General features: G+C 42.5%; 1 protein-coding gene across 12 annotated transcripts in view; it reads left to right on the top strand.

Annotated features, from left to right (window-relative positions):
* The window catches only part of anks1b (ankyrin repeat and sterile alpha motif domain containing 1B), a 738,433-nt gene that overhangs the window by 598,189 nt on the left and 118,207 nt on the right, over positions 1 to 22,037 (top strand). For all 12 annotated transcript variants that reach the window (XM_068004841.1, XM_068004853.1, XM_068004843.1 and 9 more), the window contains one exon: positions 581 to 749. In XM_068004841.1, coding sequence (XP_067860942.1) covers positions 581 to 749 — 169 coding nt within the window. The remainder of the gene's footprint in view (positions 1 to 580; positions 750 to 22,037) is intronic.

Below are 22,037 nucleotides of genomic sequence, written 5' to 3'. Positions count from 1 at the left end.
AGCTATGCAACAAAAAAATCATGTCCAAACCAGCTAGATAATGTAACGAAAATAATGGTTGAAATAATACAAGATGCTTCATAAAATATTACACAAATCTGAATTAGCTTAGGCAAAAGTGCAGCATTTAGTGGTGCAGTATGTTAAGAGAACTAACACACATTACCACAGAGAGTAGAGACACAAGTTCATTTCGCCCTTGCCCATTTAGTTCCTGATCTCGGCTACATTAGTGTAGGCAGGCCAGACATCTCTCCATGGGAGAGAGAGGGGACTAAATGAGGAGCCTCCACCAGGCCACTGTTGAGCTTCCTGGCAAACAACCAAGGATAGCATTCAGAGGGTGCCTCCCCTCATCTCCTTACTGCTAGGGATAAAGATGGCAAAGAATAAAGGCTACGTGCTCTCATAGGACGGTAAACACCCTAAAAAAATGTACAAAGAGTAATGGTTCTGTACAGCATTTTTTGGGGCCTCTCGCTTGAAATTCAAATTTCTCCACAGATTAATAAAAAAGAGAATGCAATGTAAAAAGTTTGAAGACCTTGTGCTGACAGTTTTAACTTTTTTTTAATTTCAGCCCAAGCAGCGAACTTCACTGATTTCCTCGCAGGAGGTATACAGGCCAAGTCATGTGCATGATCAGTCAGAGGTCAGTTCATCTGCAGGCTATGCCAGCGTTAATACCACACCTCCTATTAGCCCCGCCAACTACTCCATTGGATCGATGGAGGGCAGTGACTTAATAGGTAAGACAATGGTTAGGAATGAGTAAAAGATTATAGATTTTTTTTTTCCTTGCACCTCTACAAAGTACCTTGGGATGTTTTTCTGCTTTAAGGGTACTATATAAATGCAAATTGTTGTTGATTATTGCATTTGCATCTCTTACATGTTGTATAGTTAACCACAGTTTTACTTTTTTTCCCAGCAAATTCCAAAATATATGGTACATTCTTTTAACAGCATGATAAAGTGGTTGATAAATCATAACTGCACAATAAGGACCTACGCAACTTCAAAACAACCAGCCAATATAAAATGCACTGTGGAGTCTGAAAGGGAAATTATACCATCTGGTTTGTAGAAGTTAAACAACCTCTACCAACTGGATAAGGTATATTCTTCATAGATTGTAGTAAAACAAAACTCCTAACATCACTGAGCCATCACTAAAGCAGTCACACAGCAGCTTTTATTTATATTGTTAGGTGTCAGCTGTGGCTCAGTGGTAGCACTCTCGCCTCTGAGTCAAAAGTTTGTGGGTTCAAGTCCTGCTCCAGAAACGTCAGCACATAATGAAAGCTGGCACTTCATTGCAGTACTGAGGAGTGCTGCAATGTCAGAGGTGCCGTCTATCGGATGAGACGATAAACCGAGGCCCAGTCCGCCATCTCAAGTGGACATAAACCTTTCCACGGCACTTTTTGGAGAAGAGCAGGGGAGTTCTCCTGGTGTCCTGGTTGCACTGTCCCTCAACCAACGTCATTGAAACAAATTATGTGGTCATTTATCTCACTGCTGCTTGTGGGACCTTGCTGTGCGCAAATTGGCTGCCGCGTTTCAACATTACAACAGTAACTACACTTGGAAAAGTACTTCATTGGCTGTAAAATGCTTTGCGATATCCTGAGGCTGTGACAGAGGCTATATAAACCCAAGTTCTTTCTGTCTTTATTCATTCCATTTAGCGTAAGGGCTACAATGAAACTCACTGTTGTCTAATATGAGCTAATGGCACAGAAAGTGGAAGAAACTGGAAACGTTACTTTTATTTTTAAAAATCTGCAAGACATGTAAATCAGGACTTTTCTTTCCAGTCCAATCCCCGGAGGAACATAGGAACATGAGTAGGCCGCTCAGTCCCTCGAGCTTGTTCCAGCATTCAGTGAAATCATGGCTGATCTGTATCCTAACTCCATTCATCCGCCTTGGCTCCGTATCCCTTAATATCCTTGGTTAGCAAAAATCTATCGATCTCGGATTTAAAATTATTAATTGAGCTTGTATCCACTGCATTTTGTGGGAGAGAGTTCCACACTTCTATCACCCTTTGCATTAAGAAGTGTTTCCTAACTTTTCTCCTGAATGGCCAGGCTCTGATTTTAAGGTTATGTCCCCTTGTCCTAGACTCCCCCACCAGCGGGAAAAGTTTCTCTCTATCTACCCTATCAATTCCTTTCAAAATCCTAAAAACCTGAAAGAAATCACCCCACAACCTTCTATATTCCAGGGAATACAAGTCTAGTTTATGTAATTTTTCTTCATAATTTAACCCTTGGAGTCCTGGTAACATTCTGGTGAATCTGTGCTGCACCCCTTCCAAGGTCAGTATATCCTGAGGGTGCGGTGTCCTGAACTGTACACAGTATTCCTGATGTGATCTAACCAGGGCTTTATATAGCTGCAGCAAAACTTCCTCCCCTTTATATTCCAGCCCTCTAGTTATAAAGGCTAACATTCTATTAGCCTTTTTGTTTATTTTTTGTTCCTGACTGCTACATTTTGGTGATCTGTGTACGTGGACTCCTAAATACCCTTGGACCTCCACTGTTCCTAGCTGTTCACCATTTAAAAAACACTCGGGTCTATCCTTTTTTTGTCCAAAATGGATGAACTCACACTTACCTGCTTTGAAATCTGCCGCAGTTTCACCCTCTATCTTAATCTATCTATGTCTCTTTGTAATTTTATGCTCCCGTCTACGCTACTTAGTGTGCCACCAATCTTTGTGTCATCGGCAAACTTGGATATATGGCTCTTTATTGTGTTATCTAAGTCATTAATAAATATAGTGAGGTAGCGTGGTAGGGTGGAATATTCATCTCCCTGAGCTAGTCAGCACTGACCCTGGCAAGTTTTTCGGGATCAGGTCCATTGCCATTTATTCAGCAGGCTCCTAATGTCACCAGCAGGAAATTAACTCACCAGCGCAGTTTCCCACCAGAAACCCACTGGCAGTTGAAATCCAGGCCTTCCATTTGACTCTATCAATTGCCACCTCCCACCACAACTAAACATAGAATATGACTTCTTCAGTCTTTGATTCTGCTATTACAATTGGAACCACAAGTGCCTTGAGCTGGGTCATGTAGACATTATGTGAGAGAATTACAACCAGTATACACGAGTAAAACACCCCATTAAATACAATAAGGAACATAATTGCAAAAATTGCAAATGATTTGACAGATTTGTATATTTGTGTCCTTCAAGAATCTCTCTTACTATGAAATGAAGTTGTGGCTCATAATACATAGCATGAAAAGAGGTATCTATGTACTGATTCACCCTTATTTGACTACACACTGATAGTGAAATGATCATACATGATACTACGACAAATAAGTGTGTTGATTTTAGTAAAATAAAAATGCAAAATTAATTAATCATTGGCAAGAGATATTTTCTCAATTAAAATGTTGTTCAATAATTTTGCCTCTAATCTCTCTAGCCAATGTGAGAACATCCCTTACAGCTCAGGCTTTTCGAGCTCCTCCTTATCAATAGCCCAAGCATGGATGCAATCTTCTGTCATGTTCACACAATGCCAAGGATTTTGCAGAATGCAGCACAACACAACACACAGAATTAAAAAAGGCACCTAAATTTCTGCTTCGGTGGACTAAATATTTGAATTATTATAATGGACTGAATGGACTTATGTGCTTGATTATTCCATTACTCAGCTGTCATTTAAGAGTGCTTCAGTAAGGTCATGGGGCATAACTCAAAAGCCAGCACGGCAGTTGGTTGTCCAACTGAAATAAACTGGGAAAACATAACTGGTTCAGGATAAATGTTACGTTGACTCCGATAGTTTGGCAGACCTCAGGGAAATCTTTTTTTCTGGACGTTAGTACACTACATGCTTTCTGAGGGAGTGGAAGCTCTTATGGTTTACATATGCCATTATATTGGCTGATGGTAACTAAACCTCCATCTGGATATAGTCAACTGGCAAAATCAGTAATAACACACAAGTTCTGCTGAATGTCCAGCTGCTTCTTGTATACTTTGGAAGGAATTAATAAATCAAATAGCCCTCGAGACCAATCCTCCCGTCACCTCTGAATGGAGGTGGACATGGTGCCCTGACTAATTCCACAACAATCACTTTCGATTGCTTGCAATGATCCTGTGGCCACTAAAGCAATTCAGACAGGCAAAGCAGCTGGAATTATTGAGGACTCAAGGGATACAATTTGGTAAAGCTGCAATATGACTTCCCAAATGAGCCTAAATCCAAATCTACGACTGCACTACTTTTCTGATATACCTAGAAATTGATCTGTGGCTGGCATATCCTTTCCCAGGAGTGAGACTCCCCAACTGGTCCTTCATGGATGATACAGTAACTGCTTCTAACAGAAGTCAGAGCAATTTTTGTTTCTTTCAGCACATTGCTTTTAGTCCTATAGTAGTTTCAAAAACTGGCTTCCCAGCTCGCGCCACATAAGTACCCGGCAATGACTATTTGCAACAAGGGAGAGCCTAACGGCCTCTTGACATTCAACGGCATTACCATCAACAAATCCCTCACTGTCAACATCCCAGGGATCACCATTGACTAGAAGCTCAACTGGACCAGCCACATAAATGCTGTGGCTACTAGAGCAGGTCAGAGGTTGGGTATTCTGCAGCAAGTGGCTTACTTTCTGAAACCCCAAAGCCTCTCCACCACCGAGAGCCACAATTCAGGATGGAATACTCTCTACTTGTCTGGATGGGTGCAGCTGCAGCAACACTCAAGAAGCTCGACACCACCCAGGACAAAGCAATCCGTTTGATCGGCACCTCATCCATCAGCTTAGCCTCCACTCCTTCCACCACCTGCACACCATGCCTGCAGTGTGTACTACCTATAGGTTGCACTTCAGCAAGTTGCCAAGGCTTCTTCGACAGCACCTCCCAAACCTGTGCCTCCACCATCTAGAAGGACAAGGGCAGCAGGTGCATGGGAACACCACCACCTCCAAGTTCCCTTCCAAGTCACACACCATCCTAACGTGGACATATATCGCCATTCCTTCACCGTCGCTGGGTCAAACTCCTGGAACTCCCTACCTAACAGCACTGTGTGAGAACCTTCATCACACGGACTGCAGTGATTCAAAAAGAAGACCCACCACCACCTCCTTCAGGGCAACTAGGGATAGGCAATAAATGCTGACCTTGCTAGTGACACCCATACAACCTTGTTAAAGTAATGTGCCATTGAGTCATACAGGCCAGAAGGTACCAGAATTCATTCCCAGTCTGTGCTGAATTAACTGATTTCAGCTGGAGAAGCAGTAGGGGTGCTACATTTGCCCCTAGCACCCTCTGAGATAGGTTAAAAAAAAATTAGCCAGGGTTTCTGCTGCAGATTGTTATCCAGTGACTCCTCTGATAAGTACACATGGGTAGCCATCTCGTGAGGACATGATTGGGTTTGGTTGTGAAGCCCTCCACAGTTGAATAAATTGCTGACACCGAGGCCCCAATTTTAAATCCAGGCCAGTTTTCAGCGCGTGAGATGAACCACTGCTCCTGTAATGAACCCTGGTGTATGTTAATTCCAGGGCCTCATTTAAATCCCATTCCGAGTGGGAAGTCTGTGGGATGCGGCGGAAAATTGCATGGCCGACAGCTGAGAAGTAGTGGGATCAGCTGCCAGGCTGCTCTTGCTCCTCCTGGCCCCACAAGGAAAGTAAAACAAATAAACGTAAAAACTTACCTTTTTTGGGCTCTTCTGGCTCCAATCCTTTTCACCGCTAGGTTGGCCTGGCGGGAAACTCACTGCCACTTCCTGCTCAGGCCTCCTAGTAATAATTGCAGTCAGGACCTGACATCCATATGTTAACGAGGACCCCGCCAGCTTTGGCCGAAAGTACTTGCCACCTGTTCAGGAAAGCAGGTGAAAATCCGAACCTGTCACTGGTTCCCCTAATACTTAAAAAGTACATAACATTAGGCTTTTCTAACAACAGAAAATGGATTCCCCTCTCCAATAATTTAGTAAATTGGTATTTTCCGTCTACTAATGCCAAGCATTTTACCCCGATGTAAAATCCATAGCGGGTCATTAGAATCACCACATTCAACTTTACTACTCAAAGTGCCATTTTCTATTTGCCAATAAAATTACAGACAATCTACAGCCCATAAACTCTTCTAACCACATTTGCACAAATGCTAGTGCAAATTACTTTTTCTTTGTTAGGATTGTTTTGGGGCTAAAAATAAAAAAGTTTGCAAAATAATTGTTTTTGATAGATCTATTTTTTAAAGCTATGAGCAATTTAAAAATTTTCAGATTGCAATTGAGGAATGTGGCACACTGGCCACATGGTTCTAGTAAATCTGTATTCTCAATAGTATAAGCCTTTCTATCCTTAGTAGGAAAATACTTTGCTAATATGGTAATAATGTGAATGATACAGTTTTAATGAAAATGTAAGTAATGATTTATAAAACCAACATAGAGATAAATGTCTGCAGCTGTTTATGATATTGGAACAGTAAGCAATAAACTCATTTTAATTATGTTTAATAATCCTTTTTGTTTGTAGAGTGTACCATCCAGTCCAAAAATATTGAGATCCAAATGCCATGTATGTTTGAGGTGAGCTCAGACTGTGGCATTTATTCCTGCCGTTGTAGCCCATCTTGTTCTGTTGAAAGGCTCAGTGTGATGTTAGTAGGCGTTGAATGATGCTGGAAGAGTTCCATTATGAGCTCTCTGCTGTTACAGTGAAGCTGCACGAATAATATGACAGTGTGAGTCAGATTGCTTCTGCAGCTGACGCACTCGGGAGACGTTTTGCAGCTCTGTTCAGTCTGGCACTACCACACCTGAAAGGCTTACTTTCCATGGAGAGTACTGATTACTAAGAATGCCAGGTCCACTTCAACTGCTGGCTTATTTTAAAATCCTGCTTAGTACAGAACTAATGAAGTGATATTGTGTTCTTTATTGGAAGTGCTAGAATGGTAATCTGTCAGCAGTGAGCACAAAAGTAGAGTACTATTTTTCCACAGGATTGGATTTTTTTTGTGTTCTGTATTATTAATTTTATGACACCAGCTGTACTGTTTCCAAGGAAACGGGCACTGTGCAAGCAATGTGCGTATTACTTTGCATTTATCTGTAAGGAAAGTGGAAAAGGAGGCTTTAAACAGTCTGTAATAAAGTGAGATAACTTATAAAGTGCGACAAACATAATTCCATAGTTAATTCATCTTTAGGTCTTGCGATGTAGGACCAACTGTTCTGTGTGTATATATATATATATATATATTTCACATACACACAAGTGCACAAAATAATATACATTATTAATAATAATAGAGTGCCGTTGTGAAGGAAATTAACCAAATGCATCTCACTTAGCTTTTCCTCTAGTACATAAATCTATCTTGGGTTATCCCTCACTAGAAATTAGTGCTAGCAATTCTATGACACCCAACAAGTCAGGCAGACAGATGGTACATTGACAATATCTCAGCTGAAGGATGATGCCCTCATTGATGTTGCATGGGGGTGCATATGACACAAATTGAATTTCCCCAATTGGGATTCGAAACCACAATCATTATGCAGCAAGATTTGTTTTCAAATGTACCATCATTTTTAGCTTCTGACTTATTGGTTTTAGGTATCAGCTCAGTGGTAGCACTCTCACCTTTGAGACAAAGGGTTGTGGATTCAAGCCTCACTCCAGAGAATTGAGCACAGAATCTAGGCTGGTACCTCTGCGCAGTACTGAGGGAGTGTTGCACTGTTGGAGGTGCCACCTTTCGAATGAGGCTCCGTCTGCCCCCTCAGGTGGACACAAATTATCCCACGGCACTTCTTGAAGAAGATCAGGGGAGCTCTCCCCGTGTTAGGGTTAATTGGTAATCTCACGGTAAAAGAACCTATGGGGAAGAGTGATAATAATATGATAGAATTTCACATTGAGTTTGAAAGGAACATACTTAAGTCAGAAACTAGAGTCTTAAACTTAAATAAAGCCAATTAAATAGGTATGAGGGGCGAGTTGTCAAAGATAGATTGGGAAATTAAATTAAAGGGTTTGACAGTTGAAAAACAATGGCAAACATTTAAAGAAATATTTCAATATTCTCAACAGGTATACATTTCATTGAGAAAAAAAAACTCCACGGGAAAAGTGATCCACCCGTGGCTAACTAAAGAAGTTAAGGAAGTATTAGATTGAAAGAAGAGGCCTATAATGTTGCCAAGAAGAGTAATAAACTTGGGGATTGGGAGAGTTTTAGAAACCAACAAAGGATGACCAAAAAATTGATAAAAAGAGAGAAAATAGAATATGAAAGTAAACTAGCAAGAAATATAAAAACAGATTGTAAGAGCGTCTACAAGTAAGTAAAAAGGAAGAGTAGCAAAAGTAAACGTTGGTCCCTTAGAGGCTGAGACAGGAGAAATTATAATGGGGAAACTAGAAAAGGCAGATGCGTTAAACAAATATTTTATATCTGTCTTCACATTAGAAGAAACAAAAAGCATACCAGAAATAGTGGGGAACCAAGGGGTAAATGAGAGTGAGGAACTTAAAACAATTAATATCACTAGAGAAAAAGTACTGGACAAACTAATGGAACTAAAAGCCGACAAATCCTCTGGACCTGATGGCTTACATCCTGGGGTTCTAAAAGAGGTGAAAGAGATAGTGGATGCATTGGTTATGATCTTCCAAAATTCTCTAGATTCTGGAACGGCCCCAGTGAATTGGAAGGTAGCAAATGTTGCCCCGCTATTCTAGAAGGGAGGGAGAGAGAAAACAGGAACTACAGGCCAGTTAGCTTGACATCGGTCGTCGGGAAAATGCTGAAATCCATTATTAAGGAAGTGGTAACAAGACACTTAGAAAATCATAATATGATTAGGCAAAGTCAACATGATTTTATGAAAGGGAAATCATGTTTGACAAATTTATTAGAGCGTTTTGAGGATGTAACTAGCAGGGTAGATAAACTAGTGGATGTAGTATATTTGGATTTTCAAAAGGCATTCGATAAGATGCCACATAAAAGGTTATTACACAAGGTAAGGGCTCATGGGGTTGGGGGTAATATATTAGCATGGATAGAGGATTGGTTAAAGGACAGAAAACAGAGAGTAGGGATAAATGGGTCATTTTCAGGTTGGCAGGTTGTAACTAATGAGGTGCCACAAGGGTCGGTGCTTGGGCCTCGGCTATTTACAATCTATATTAATGATTTAGATGAAAGGACCGAATGTAATGTATCCAAGTTTGCTGATGATACAAAGCTAGGTGGGAAAGTAAGCTGTGAGGAGGACACAGAGAGTCTGCAAAGGGATATAGACAGGTTAAGTGAGTGGGCAAGAAGGTGGCAGATGGAGTATAATGTGGGGAAATGTGAGGTCATTCACTTTGGTAGGAAGAATAGAAAAACAGAATATTTTTTAAATGGTGAAAAACTATTGAATGTTGGTGTCCAGAGAGACTTGGGTGTCCTGGTACAAGAAACACAAAATGTTAGTATTCAGGTGCAGCAGGCAATTAGGAAAGCAAATGGCATGTTGGCCTTTAATGCAAGGGGATTGGAGTACAAGAGTAAGGAAGTCTTACTACAGTTGTACAGGGCTTTGGTGAGACCTCACCCGAAGTACTGCATACAGTTTTGGTCTCCTTATCTAAGGAAGGGTATATTTGCCTTGGAGGCAGTGCAATGAAGGTTCACTAGATTAATTCCTGGGATGAGAGGGTTGTCCTATGAAGAGAGGTTGAGAAGAATGGGCCTATACTCTCTGGAGTTTAGAAGAATGAGAGGTAATCTTATTGAAACATATAGGATTATGAGGGGGCTTGACAGGGTAGAACTAGGGGGCATAGTCGCAGGATAAGGGGTTGGCTATTCAAGACTGAGATGAGGAGGAATCTCTTCATGCAAAGGGTTGTGAATCTTTGGAATTCTCTACCCGAGGGCTGTGGATGCTCAGTCATTGAATATATTCAAGGCTGAGATGGATAGATTTTTGGACTCTAGGGAACCAAGGGATATGGGGATTGGGCGTAAAATTGGAGTTGAGGTCGAAGATCAACCATGATCTAATTGAATGGCGGAGCAGGCTCAAGGGGCCGTATGGCCTACTCCTGCTCCTATTTCTTATGTTCTTATGTGTCTTGGCCAATATTTATCCCTCTACCAACGTCATTAGAACATATTATCTGATCATTATTTCATTGTTGTTTGTGGGAGCTTGCTGTGAACCAATTGGCCGCAGCGTTTCCTACATTACAACAGTGACGACACTTCAAAAATGCTTAATTGGCTGCAAATCACTTTGGGGCGTCCTGCAGTCGTGAAAGGCGTTATATAAGTACAAGTCTGTCTTTCTGTCTTTCTGTCTTTCTGTGTCTGTCTGTCTGTCTGTCTGTCTTTCTTTCTTGCTGTCTTGCTGTCTTTCTTTCTGCTGTCTTTCTTTCTGCTGTCTTTCTTTCTTTTTCTCTCTCTCTCATTTCACCTTGTGGCCTAACAAAGATCTAACAAAACTTATCGCAGCTGTGGTTGAGGCTGGAGATTGCAGCAACCTATGGACTTGAGTTATGTGATGGACTACACTTTTTATCACATTTCTGTGGTGTATTCACAGCAATGTTAAGAGAACTTGCTGGGTGCAGTTGCTCCTGTGAAGTCGTATTATGGATGGAGTTATCCAAGTTTGAGAGTTGGTGCTATAATTGTTTAGTGTTGCTGTTGCTGACAGGATTTCATGCACTTCTGACAGAGTAGAAGTATAGCTTGGGGTGTTATAATGAAGCTGGGTTTTGAGTTAGACATTCCTGAATAAGTTGTTGACATGCGCTCTATTTTTACTGTGCGTGGCTGATTATTTGCTTGTTATGGGTGAGATATATTATTCACAAACTTGAATCTAGTTGCACAGTCACTTTGATATTTAAAGATTTAGAATATGTCACAAGTTGGGACATAATGGGGGAAAAAATCGGATAGGGCCCGTTTTTGGGCAGGGGTAGCGTGAACCGCTGTTACCCCGCACCCAATGGCCCCTGCGCAGGCAGGACGAGACTTTCATCAGGCCAGAGGACTTACCTGCAATCTGTGTTGAAAATCAATGTTGAACGAGGATTCCACGCAATTCGCACTTTCCACCAGCAGGGGGAGCTCCAATCCCTTAAAGGCAGGGTATCTCTTAGAACTCTCTTAAAGGTAGCTTGTACCTGTTATTTGCTAAAAAAAACAGTCTGCTGTCTGAACGGAGTCTAAATGGAGATCCGACATCGCATACGTAAAACACAGATGCAGGTCCCGTCCCTATGTTTACAAACTGATGAGTTATGTTAAAACATTGAATAAAGGTTGTGCACCTAAATCCCACATCCTCCAATCTGCATGCCAGACCTCACCAATCTGCACTAGAGGCCTTGATGCAAGAGGTGGACAGAAGGAGGGACATCCTGTATCCACGTAGGAGGGGGCGACAAGTGGACCTCCAGACATATGCTCAAAAGGCAGTGGGAGGCAGCGGGGGACAAAGTCAATGCCAGGCGCACAGCACCACGAATGTGGATGCAGCGCAGGAAAAAGTTCAGTGCTTTGACATGAGTGGCCAAGGTGAGTGAGGTCAACCGTCAAGTGGCGTCTCCTACCAACTGCACCACTAGCCGCATCCACTGCTCCATGCACTACACCCCCCCATCACTCACCTACCAACAAACTCCATCAGTACTCAACTCTTCCAATCAGATGCTTCCTCTCACCCTTACACATTACCACTGTTGCAAGCTGCCCACCCACAACTCACCAACCACACACACTGGCACATTAGCTATTCAACCATGACAGGCACATCACCCAGACACACGTCCCACTTTCTTGCAGGAGAAGGTGGCGCATATCAGGAGGCAGCAAATGGCAGTGGCATTTAGCCCCTCGAGCCTGCCCCACCATTCATTGTGATCATGGTTGATCTGCAACCTAACTCCATATACCCGCCTCAGCCCCATATCCCTTCATACTCTTGGTTCACAGAAATCTATCAGTCTCAGATTTAGAATTTACAATTGAGCTTGCATCACGTTTGCAGAAGAGCATTCCAAACTTCTCCCACCCTTTGCGTGTAGAAGCATTTCCTAACTTCACTGCTGTTTGTCCTGGCTCTAAATGTTAGGCTATGTCCCCGCATCCTAGTATTCAAGTATAGGAGACCACCAAAAACAGTTGCAAATGTCTCGGCAGCCAGAAGTGGTAATCCAGCCACTAACCTGTAAATCCCTCATGGTCCCGCTGGGGTTGGGGGGTGGTGTGTGGTGTCCTCCAGGCTCTCTAAGACATGTTCAGATGGTTGGGGTTAAGACTGTGCATTGAGCTGAGTGTTCAGTCTCTAAATGGTGTCTATCACTTTAAATCAGCTTTGCACACTGATTGTATCCATTTTCTCCTTACTTTACATGCTTCTGGCATTCGTTATCTGCGCCTGCGCTAACTCCTATACCAAGATGGCGTCCGGTGCATGTGCAGCCAAGATGCCATCTTGGCACTTCGGAAGGCTGCGTAGTGCCGAAACAACAGGCGCTACACGGCCCAATTTAGCGCCCCTAGTTTGATGTAATTGTATTAAAAGTAGTTCCAGTTGTTGGGGCATATTGTTGGTATACAATCTACATGTGTTGTGTAAAAGTACTGGTTCTATCAAACACTGTAAAGAATGTTAGAAAAATCATAGGATCACTCTTGGTCAGTCTGGAATGACTTTTACCTACAGTAGAGCACATGATGTACATTCGAGCGTTTGGAAGGGAATCCTGAGAAAATACTCAAGTAGAGATAAGTAACAGCACAGTGAATATTAAAAATCATCCATTTATGCCGAGAAATTAAAAGAAAAATTACATTTTTTTTCAGAACTTCAACACAAAGATGAATTTCAATGTCAAATGCCCCAGAACATATTTCAAAGTATTGGCACGGCTTAATCAAGAATTTGAAGGGTTTAAAGAATAGTCAACAGAAATGATTTTATTCTTTGCTGCCTGTTAACACATGAAATTCTTTAAAAAAAAAGCAAGCTCACATACCAGCCCTGACATAACCATTTTACAAGAACAGTTATCAGCACAGATAATTTCACAAGAGCAGTTATGTAGGAACAATAACATCTATAAAATATGTATAGAGAAAGTCTTTGTAGTGATGAAAGAATTGACAAAAAATGTCAGCAAAATTAATTATGTCTTAATCTTCCAGCAGCTGTGAAATGTCATTATCACTTTCACCTGTAATCTACTTGTATTTGAAACCCATTAGATGTAAAAGTGCTAATTATCAGAACTGTTAATGTTAATAATTGACATCCAGTACCCTTAAAATACTGCTAATGGGTGTTGTTGTGTTTCGATTTGATGTGGAACAGCAATATCACAAATATATCTCAAGCTCATGTCATTTTGCGGCCTAGGCCAGCGTGTTTCCAATTGCAACTGTTATGTTACAGCACCTATAACTCTTATATTAATTGCACAGCAGTAACTCGAGCCCAGTGTTGCTCAAAGATGGCTGGCACTCCAGCATACGAAAGAGAGAAAAAGCATTTCCTGTCAGTAGCTACCTTCCTTCCTGCAATGGGACAGAGAAAGATTAAATTGGTGTAGTTCAGTGCAAATTATACTTAAGCCAACAAGGATGAGTGACTGCATTGGCAGCAGCCATCTTTGTTGTTTGTACTGCAAACAGCAATGCTCTTCTCAAACCGGAGCCTTTCCTTGATGAGGAGTGGATTAATGGTTTGGACTCCAAAGGATAAAAAAGTTCAGCACATTAATTCAGAACTATTATTATATTAAAAAATCTTACATCTGTGCACACTTCCTGTCAGCTTTTTCCATTATGAATTCCTATGTCTACATTTATAATAGAAACTGTCTATTTAAACTTGTAATGATGTAATTACTCCCTCCCTTAGTGGAGGTGCGGCAGCTATGGGCAGAGGAATTTATGGTGGAATACAAAAATAAAGACAGAATGTATTACATTAAAATGGGAACTGAATTATGTCGACATATCCTGGTTCAAATATGCCCAACCCTCTAACTACACTTCACCTAAAAACTACAACTGGTCTTAACTTTTCGTGTGCAAGACTACAGGAGAATGACTAGTATATATAACAAAGTTTTAAACAATTATATGAAGATTTTTTTTTAAATGGGAAGGTTTACTACAACAGCAACAAAGAGTAGCTGGCATTCCCCTGTTGACATCATCCCAGCTGATCTACAACACACAGACTCCCTGAAATGATGTTTGCAAAGAAGATAATTTTTTTTAAAAAATTACTTAAAAAGAAAGGTGATGCTCACAGGGTCCAATATGTGATGCTGGTGCCCCATGTTATCAGGAGCTGAGGTCCACTGCATCTGATGTGCAATGTGCCTGGGAGCCGGTGCACAAATTATGTACAAGGCTCGTTAAGACCCGAAGTGCAATGGTCTCCCCATAATGTGACTCCCGTACTGTGCCAGTTTAGAGTGGACACTGAAGGGCAGGCCAAAAGCAAAAAACTTTTTAGAACTGTCAAGTAGGCTTCTGCTTCCAGGAGGTCCACGCAAAGAAAGGGGTTGCAGGAAAGATGTCAAAAAATCTGACAGCACCCCATGAGCAGTCAGCAGTCCTTCACGTGCTGTTGGTTCCCCAACTTTCAGTCCATGTAGCACTTCCAACGCATCATGGGCTATGTAAATTAGCTGACCCCCGTGTTATGGCACTGCCACAACCACAGAGATGGTGGTCCCAGCACTGTGCAGCTGGGATTGTATTTTTGGCCTCATTGTGTTACATTTCCCTTCAAAAATAAATTGGTCCGTAAATTGCTCTGAGCAGCGAACCAACAGTGGTTGGCGCTCATTAGATTTAAATTCACCCACTAAGTTACCCTGTTGTTTTTAGCGGCAACTTCCTTGAACTGTGAGTTCAAATAACATCAGCGTTCTGTCTCGGGCTGTGTGAGTGGTGAAAGGATCGCTGAGGGGCTTCAACCAATCAGCTTGAAGCAAGCCAGGCTATGAGAACCAGGAAGTGCAGTTCATAGACTGACAGCGCAGACTAAAAACCCGGATGTGCCCGATAAGTTATTATAAAATGACATAGAGAAAGCAAAATAAAGAGAGGATAAGATTAAAATACTGAGATGAAAGAGACAGAAGGAAAAAGTTTTTAAAAACATTTTTTACATTTTTTAATTAAAAATTACTTTTTTTTGAATATCCAAAAACTATTAAAATCAGGAATAATGAGATTGCACATTTTTAAACGTTAATTTTTAGTGCCAGAGAAGTTGTTTGGCAGTCATTAAGATTTACCACGTTGTTAAAACTTAGTTTAGATTTTAAAAACTGAGCATACCCTGTTTTGTGGCAAGATTAGTTAGTTTCCAGTTGGGCAAGAAAGCAAGTTGCCACTGGTTCATTGATTCTATTGATTGCAGCCGGTAAGGTCCCTTTAAGGCAAAGCTGTCAGATTGCTGGCGAACCAGGAATAGTAAGTTCCGGATTTCCCCATTTGACTGCACGTGTGCAGTCGCCGCAACTTGCTCTTCGATTTTGCCACCAATAACGGTGAGCGCTGTTGGGCTCGCCGTTATTTTGAAAGCAATTTCCGGCCCAATAGTTTTGTAACTGATGGGTATTACTCATACAAGGAAACAAACAAAAACTGCCCAGTTTAGTAGAGAAAGACATGTTTTTGGTCATGCACACAAGCCAAAGTAATGACCTCACATCAGGGTATTTGCAAATCTATTTTTTAGCATTGCAATGCAATGGTTTGTTGTTTCCAGTGGCAGCAGTAAGCAGTCTGGGGTCAGGTACAGCATACTTCAGATGCAAGATGGAGCTTTACCCACATTAATAGTAGTTTAATATGGAGCCTTAAATAAACACTTCTTAGTTCAAGATGCTTTCTCTTAGTAAAATTTCTGAATATTTATTTGAGATGTTCAGGTTAGTTTGTGCTGTGGAAGATATTGATGCGATGGAGCAGGTCCAAAGAAGTGAGAGGAGTTCTCCCAGTGTCGAGCGAACATTCTTCCTAAAACCAACACCACCAAAAACACATTATTTGGTCATTCATTCACTTTCTGTTTGTGAGATCTTGTTGCGTACAAGTTGACTGCTGCGTTTGTCTACATATCAGCAACTACACTTCAAAAAATAATTCATTGTTGTAACGCAATATGGGATGGCCTGAGGTACTATGTAAATGCAAGATCATTTGTTTGTGTTCTTAATTTACTTTCCTATGTGTGGGCAAGAACTTATCCTTTGGAACTTCTACCAGTGGTCCAGCCAAGATCAAGAGCTTAGTATGTGGGGAATCAAGGGTGCTGCTGCATGTCTTTCTACTTGGTCATATAGCTCAGTGATATACCATAACTGTCTACTTTATTCTTACTTCTCCATATCCAGCCCTTGCCCCAAGTATCTCCATGAAGGATCTGTTCATCGCTACACCAACTGCTCTAGATCAGAAGATAAACAGACTTAGCTTCAAACCTCTACATGTGCTATGTAAAAACAGCTCCATAATCAGCTGACCAGAGGCATGTTTTGTGGTAGCATAAGTCACTAATGTCAGTTCCCAAAATTGGAAACATTCTGCTGCAGCTTGGCACTCCACGTAGCAGTCTTGTGACAACCTAATGGTGTCTCCTCCCAACAGTGACTGGTCAGATCAGGTAGCAGCTAAACCAGGGACTCAAATTAATTATACATCTTTTTGGGCGGCACCCCTTTGCTATCTGTGCTATCCATTGACTTCATATTTAATGCTGTGTGTTACAAAAAATTTTCCATGATGCAAACTGAATTAATATCTGTATCAGATTTACTCTTTGGGTCTATTACAGTAATTAACATAAGGTTAGTTCTGCATCATTACAGCCAGCTTGCACCTGAACAGACATTAACTGTGCCAACAACATTTTTTTTCTGTGAATAATATAGAAAGATTAAAGACACGGGGCCCGATTTTAGCACCCGCTATCGGGTGCGTTCTCGGCGGGGGGGCCTCGAAAATAGCGAAATCCAGGAACCCGCATGGATCCCGCCTCGATCCCGTCCACTTCCGGGTTCCCCGCTGACCCGCTGGCATGCGCGCGCAGCCCCCGCTGGTGGGAATCCCGCAGGCAATTAAAGCCAGCGGGATGCAACTTGAGTGTATTTACTTAGCTATTTCAGGTCATTAACTGACCTGATTAAGGGACTATGTGGGATTTTGGATCGACATGGGACTGTTTCCCACACTGGGGGAAACACTCCCAGATCGAATGGACGTATTGCAGCTGTCAGCCTGTGGCAGCTGCAAAGGTCCATTTGACAGGTGGTGGGGGGAGACCCTCACCCATTGCAGGAGGCCACTCTGTCACTTGGGACAAAGTTTGGCCTCCACCACCCTCCTCCTGACAAGAAAAGTCACCAACCTGCACACTTACCCCGGGGTCCGGAGACATGTACCTACCTTGCGGACCCCCTCAGATGTACATCTTGCGGATGGGGGCCGCTGTAGCTGCAGTCATGACCTCCTCGGAGGGCGAACAGCATCACCAGCCTCGTCATCCACGCCGTCCACCTCTGACACGTGGAGCTCCACAACAGAGTGCTGTGACACATCCACCTGTACAGCAGGAGGGAGGGCTACCGCAGAGAGAGATACGTCGCAGAGGGCACTACCCTTGCCACAGGTTCCACAGACCGAGGCTCAGCCTCCTGGACCTCTCTGAGCAGCAGTGCACACGGAGGCTCAGAGTCACTCGACATGTAGCCGTGGACATCTGCAGCCTCTTTCATGCTGAGCTGCTCCTGGCTGGCCCGTGCACCATCTTCCTACCTGTCGCTGTCAAAGTCACCACTGCCCTCCCGAACTTCTCCTCCACAGCCTTCCAGGGTGCAACCGGGGACATCGCCGATGTCTCTCAGTCATCTGCGCAGAAGAGCCCTGCAAATACACCTGCACCCACTCTGCAGTGACACAATGTGTGGCATCAGTGGTGGGTCCTCATAGTGATACCCAGGAGCGGGCATTATTGCACAAACCGGACAGGATTCGCGAAGACATGGCAGTAGTGGTGCCAACAGAATGTGTGATGTGAGTTGTTCTGAAATTCATAGAAGTAAGAACCATGACAAACCCTCAAACACCCTTGTGCATCCCCTTCATGCTCACGACACGTTTGCCTTACGCTGCCTACTGCACATATGTGATGCATGCCCTGTGGCTGCAGCACAGGTGGTGGCAGGTTGAGTGAGGCTGGCCGTGAGAGAGATACACGAGAGGGTGAGTATGGGATAGAGCCATGAGATTGTATGAGGATTGGGTTGCGTGGTAGTGGCGGGGTGAGTACTGGTGAGGTGAGTAGGTGCAGGTAAGATAAGGATGGGTTTTGAGTGGGTATGAGGGGTGACGTGACAGAGTAGTGTTGGCAGTGCCGAAGGAGATGTGGGGTGGGGGCAGTGATGTGGCAGACGGAGTGTAGGGGAAAGACTACGTGTACTCACTGTGGCTGACCTACTGAGGTCATTGGACCGCCTCCTGCACTGTATGCAGGTGGGCGATATGTTGGTGGCGCAGGTGACCCCCTCTGCCACATCGAGCCAGGCCTTCCTGGTGGCAGAGGCAGGCCGCTTCCTCCCGCCCGCCGGGTGGAAGATCTCTGTCCTCCCCCTCCTCCTCACCCCATGTATTGATACCTGGGGTGAGGCATCATTTAACTGGGAGCAGCCGTCCCCCTGGGCTGCTCCATGCAGTCATCTTTGCTATTGGTTGCAGCATCTGTCAGTGGAGGACTGCCCCTTTAAATAGAGCGCCTCCAGCTGACAGATCTTACTGCGCATGCGCAGCCCACCTGACGCGCAGATCAGCAGCGGGGAACCCGGAGGAGCAGGTAAGTGGATCCAATTAGTGCGTTGCCTGCAGCGATCGCGCGGGAAACCCACTAATTTCACCGGGCGCGTTACCAACGCGCCCACTTGCCCATCCGCCGGGAACCCGCACCCCTGGTAAAATCGGGCCCACGGTGTCTTCATGAAACGTGTTTGCAAATAGCCATATGAATCATGTGACATTTTATCATAATAACGTCACCTGCCAGTAACACGTTACGGCACAATTTACATCACATCATGAGTTTGTGCACAAAATAAAGGTTGGCAAAACACTTTTCCATTTAAAATTTGAGCCCTTTCAAAATTTCAAAAACCAAAACAATTTCCTTAATTATTTATGGATAACTTTTTTGCATTATACCAAATTCCAGTCTTACCCTCAAAATATTTTTATCTGCAAGATTATTTGTGTTTTCTACTTTTGATTTCTGATTAAGATATGATAGAATGCTAGTTCAAATGAAGATTGAAATGTAGCAATGTTATTGATTACAGCTATACATTATTTATATTTTGCATGTACTAGCTATCGCATTTGGTGCTGTACAATCATCCAAGGTAGAGTAGTATAATACTGACTGTCACCACTGTAAAGACATCAGCAGGCAAATATTTCTTACTGATGTAATACTGGAATGTATATTCTGCTGCTACTGAACTGTAATCAGTCATAATTTCTTATTGTAAAGAGGAGCCAATGTAATCAGATATAAGCAAACCATATTTATAATACAGAGCAATAAGAAGCTTGGAATAAAAGTTAAGTTTGGTGCAGTAAGAATTTCATTTTCATTTTGATTTGCAGTCACCTTTCAGTTTTGCTTCCAAAATTTGTACTTCTGAGAGTTGAATTTGCTAACCAGTATTTATGATTGCATTTAAGATACAAAAGCTACAGATTAAGGGAGCCTCACTCTGTGAGCACATAGCTCTCCGGGTAGCTTGTGCTTTCCTTCTTTTCTCCCTGGTGGTTGAGGGGGTGGTGTGCCTGGGTGGGTGGACATTCAGCTGCAGTGTTCAGGTCAGAAAGAGCAACTTTGCAGTTCTGTATTTGGGAAATAATTACATTGACCTTACAAAAAAAAAGTTCTGCATTGAAATTGTGTGACTAACACCTTACCTTGTTTAAAAAGTCCACATGATTTTTGAAGGTGCTACGATTTCCTCAGTTGTGGCCCTTTTACATTATTACTCCCCTCCTGAAAGAAACCTGATTAATTTATAACTTCCTCTAATTGACTGTTAAGTATCCATTTGATTCTTTACTGAATTTAATACTTGAAGATATATTTTGACAGTTTTAACAGTTTATTTGATAGCTGTTGTTTAGGTTAAATAAGACTGCAAATTATTATTTATTAAATTTCATAATCAAGTATGTTACGTTTTTTGAAATCAACCATTCTGCTACCCTGTCTCCTTTCTAATCTTATGGACACGTCTATAAAATTATAAATATACTGGTTGTCTCCTGCACTCGCTGCCCTCCCCTCTCCCTACACAAATGGAGTCTGCTGCTCCACTGTACTCCCTTTAAGATTATTTTCCTGAATTGGTGTAAAGAAGCAGCTCTGTTCTGCAGCCAGCTAGTAATATACCTGTCCCTAGGAGTGCTTGTTGCTGGTACTGAATGCTAAAAATGGAAGTGTTCCCATTCCACAGCATTGACATTCTTCACCTTGATGAGCACAAAATTCCCCCAGAATAAATGCAAATTAATAAATATGATTTTAATTTCCCCATTCATGCCAGAAGGGAATGGTGGGGGGGAGATTGCCTCTGTAAATTGGGTGTAGAAACATTATAAACCTCTTACTTATAAATGCACACTGAGAAAATCTTTTATTATAGTTAGTGGAATTATAGACTCCCTGTAGCTCGTATTCTTGCGCTACACTCTGAATTGACTGATTAAACATGAGCTGTCAGCCCAAAGGTAAATAGAAGTGACCTATGCTGCTGTAGTTCTCCCTGATTGAAGCAGCTCTCCCATTTTAATGAATAGTTCTCCATCAAACTGGGAAAACTTCACTTGCCTGCTAGTTTGGAGTGTTAGCTTCTGATCAGATTGTAGCCTGTAATCTTAGAGCTGTAGTGTCAATGCGCAAGTGCATCACCACCAATTCATCCAACAAACACCTTGGGGCCAATTTTACGAGGTTCCACGCCACTGGCGGAGTCTTGCATTGCATGTGCATGGATCGTAAAATCGGGTGCACAAGATCACTCACCTGATTCACAGGTTTGGGGGAGAGAAAATTAGGCTACAATACAGGCATGCGTGGGCCTCATTTAAATAGTATAACCATTAAAATTAGGTTTTACGCTGAATCTCCTGACATTTGGTGAGGCTACACGCACAGCATGCACCTTGACCATATAAAATGGGTGCATGAGGAGTCCTGGGACCAAGGCTCCTAAAGGAAGGTGGTTGCTGGTAAAAGTGTATGTTTTGTTTCTTTCAATTCTATTTTGCACCGTGTGTTTTGTTGGGTAACCTGCCATTTTGGGTTATTTTCCTGCCAATACTTTCCTTTATTCTTCTTGGTTGCCGCTGGCACCGTATGACATGCTGAGGCTGGGCATTGGTTTGGAGGTTCCGAACACAGTGCATGATTTAAATAAGGAAAAGGAGTTCATGAGGGACCAGCAAATGCAGGTATTTTGTTCACATCCATCACTATCCTGGGATCCAAGTTCGTGGATCCCTCCACACATACCAGGACATGTCAGAGGAGATCTCGCTCCACTGTTTCCACTTCGTATGACAAGCAGTCAAAGTTGCACCATCTGCTGCAGGATGACTTGCAGACAACATCTGTAACATACACAGTTCTTCGCATAGAAGCGAAGGTTACCACAGCAAGAAGGAGACATCTGTCATATCAGATAGTCTGCAGTGTGCACATAAATTAAACAAGTGACAAACTCTGTTTGTAAGAGGCAACACCTTTGTCACTTTCCTTGTTGAAAGAAAGCATTAGTTGGACAGGGTGCAGAAATTTCCCTGAGTCGCAGGGTCCCCTTGAGTGCAAGGCATCATAGAAATTGCCCATGTGAGCATTATGGCACCTTAAATCAACCCGATGACCAACGTGAACAACAAGG

This window comes from Heptranchias perlo, chromosome 24, assembly GCF_035084215.1.
Source record: "Heptranchias perlo isolate sHepPer1 chromosome 24, sHepPer1.hap1, whole genome shotgun sequence".
Lineage (NCBI taxonomy): Eukaryota > Metazoa > Chordata > Chondrichthyes > Hexanchiformes > Hexanchidae > Heptranchias > Heptranchias perlo.
This window is presented reverse-complemented; position numbering and strand designations above follow the sequence as displayed.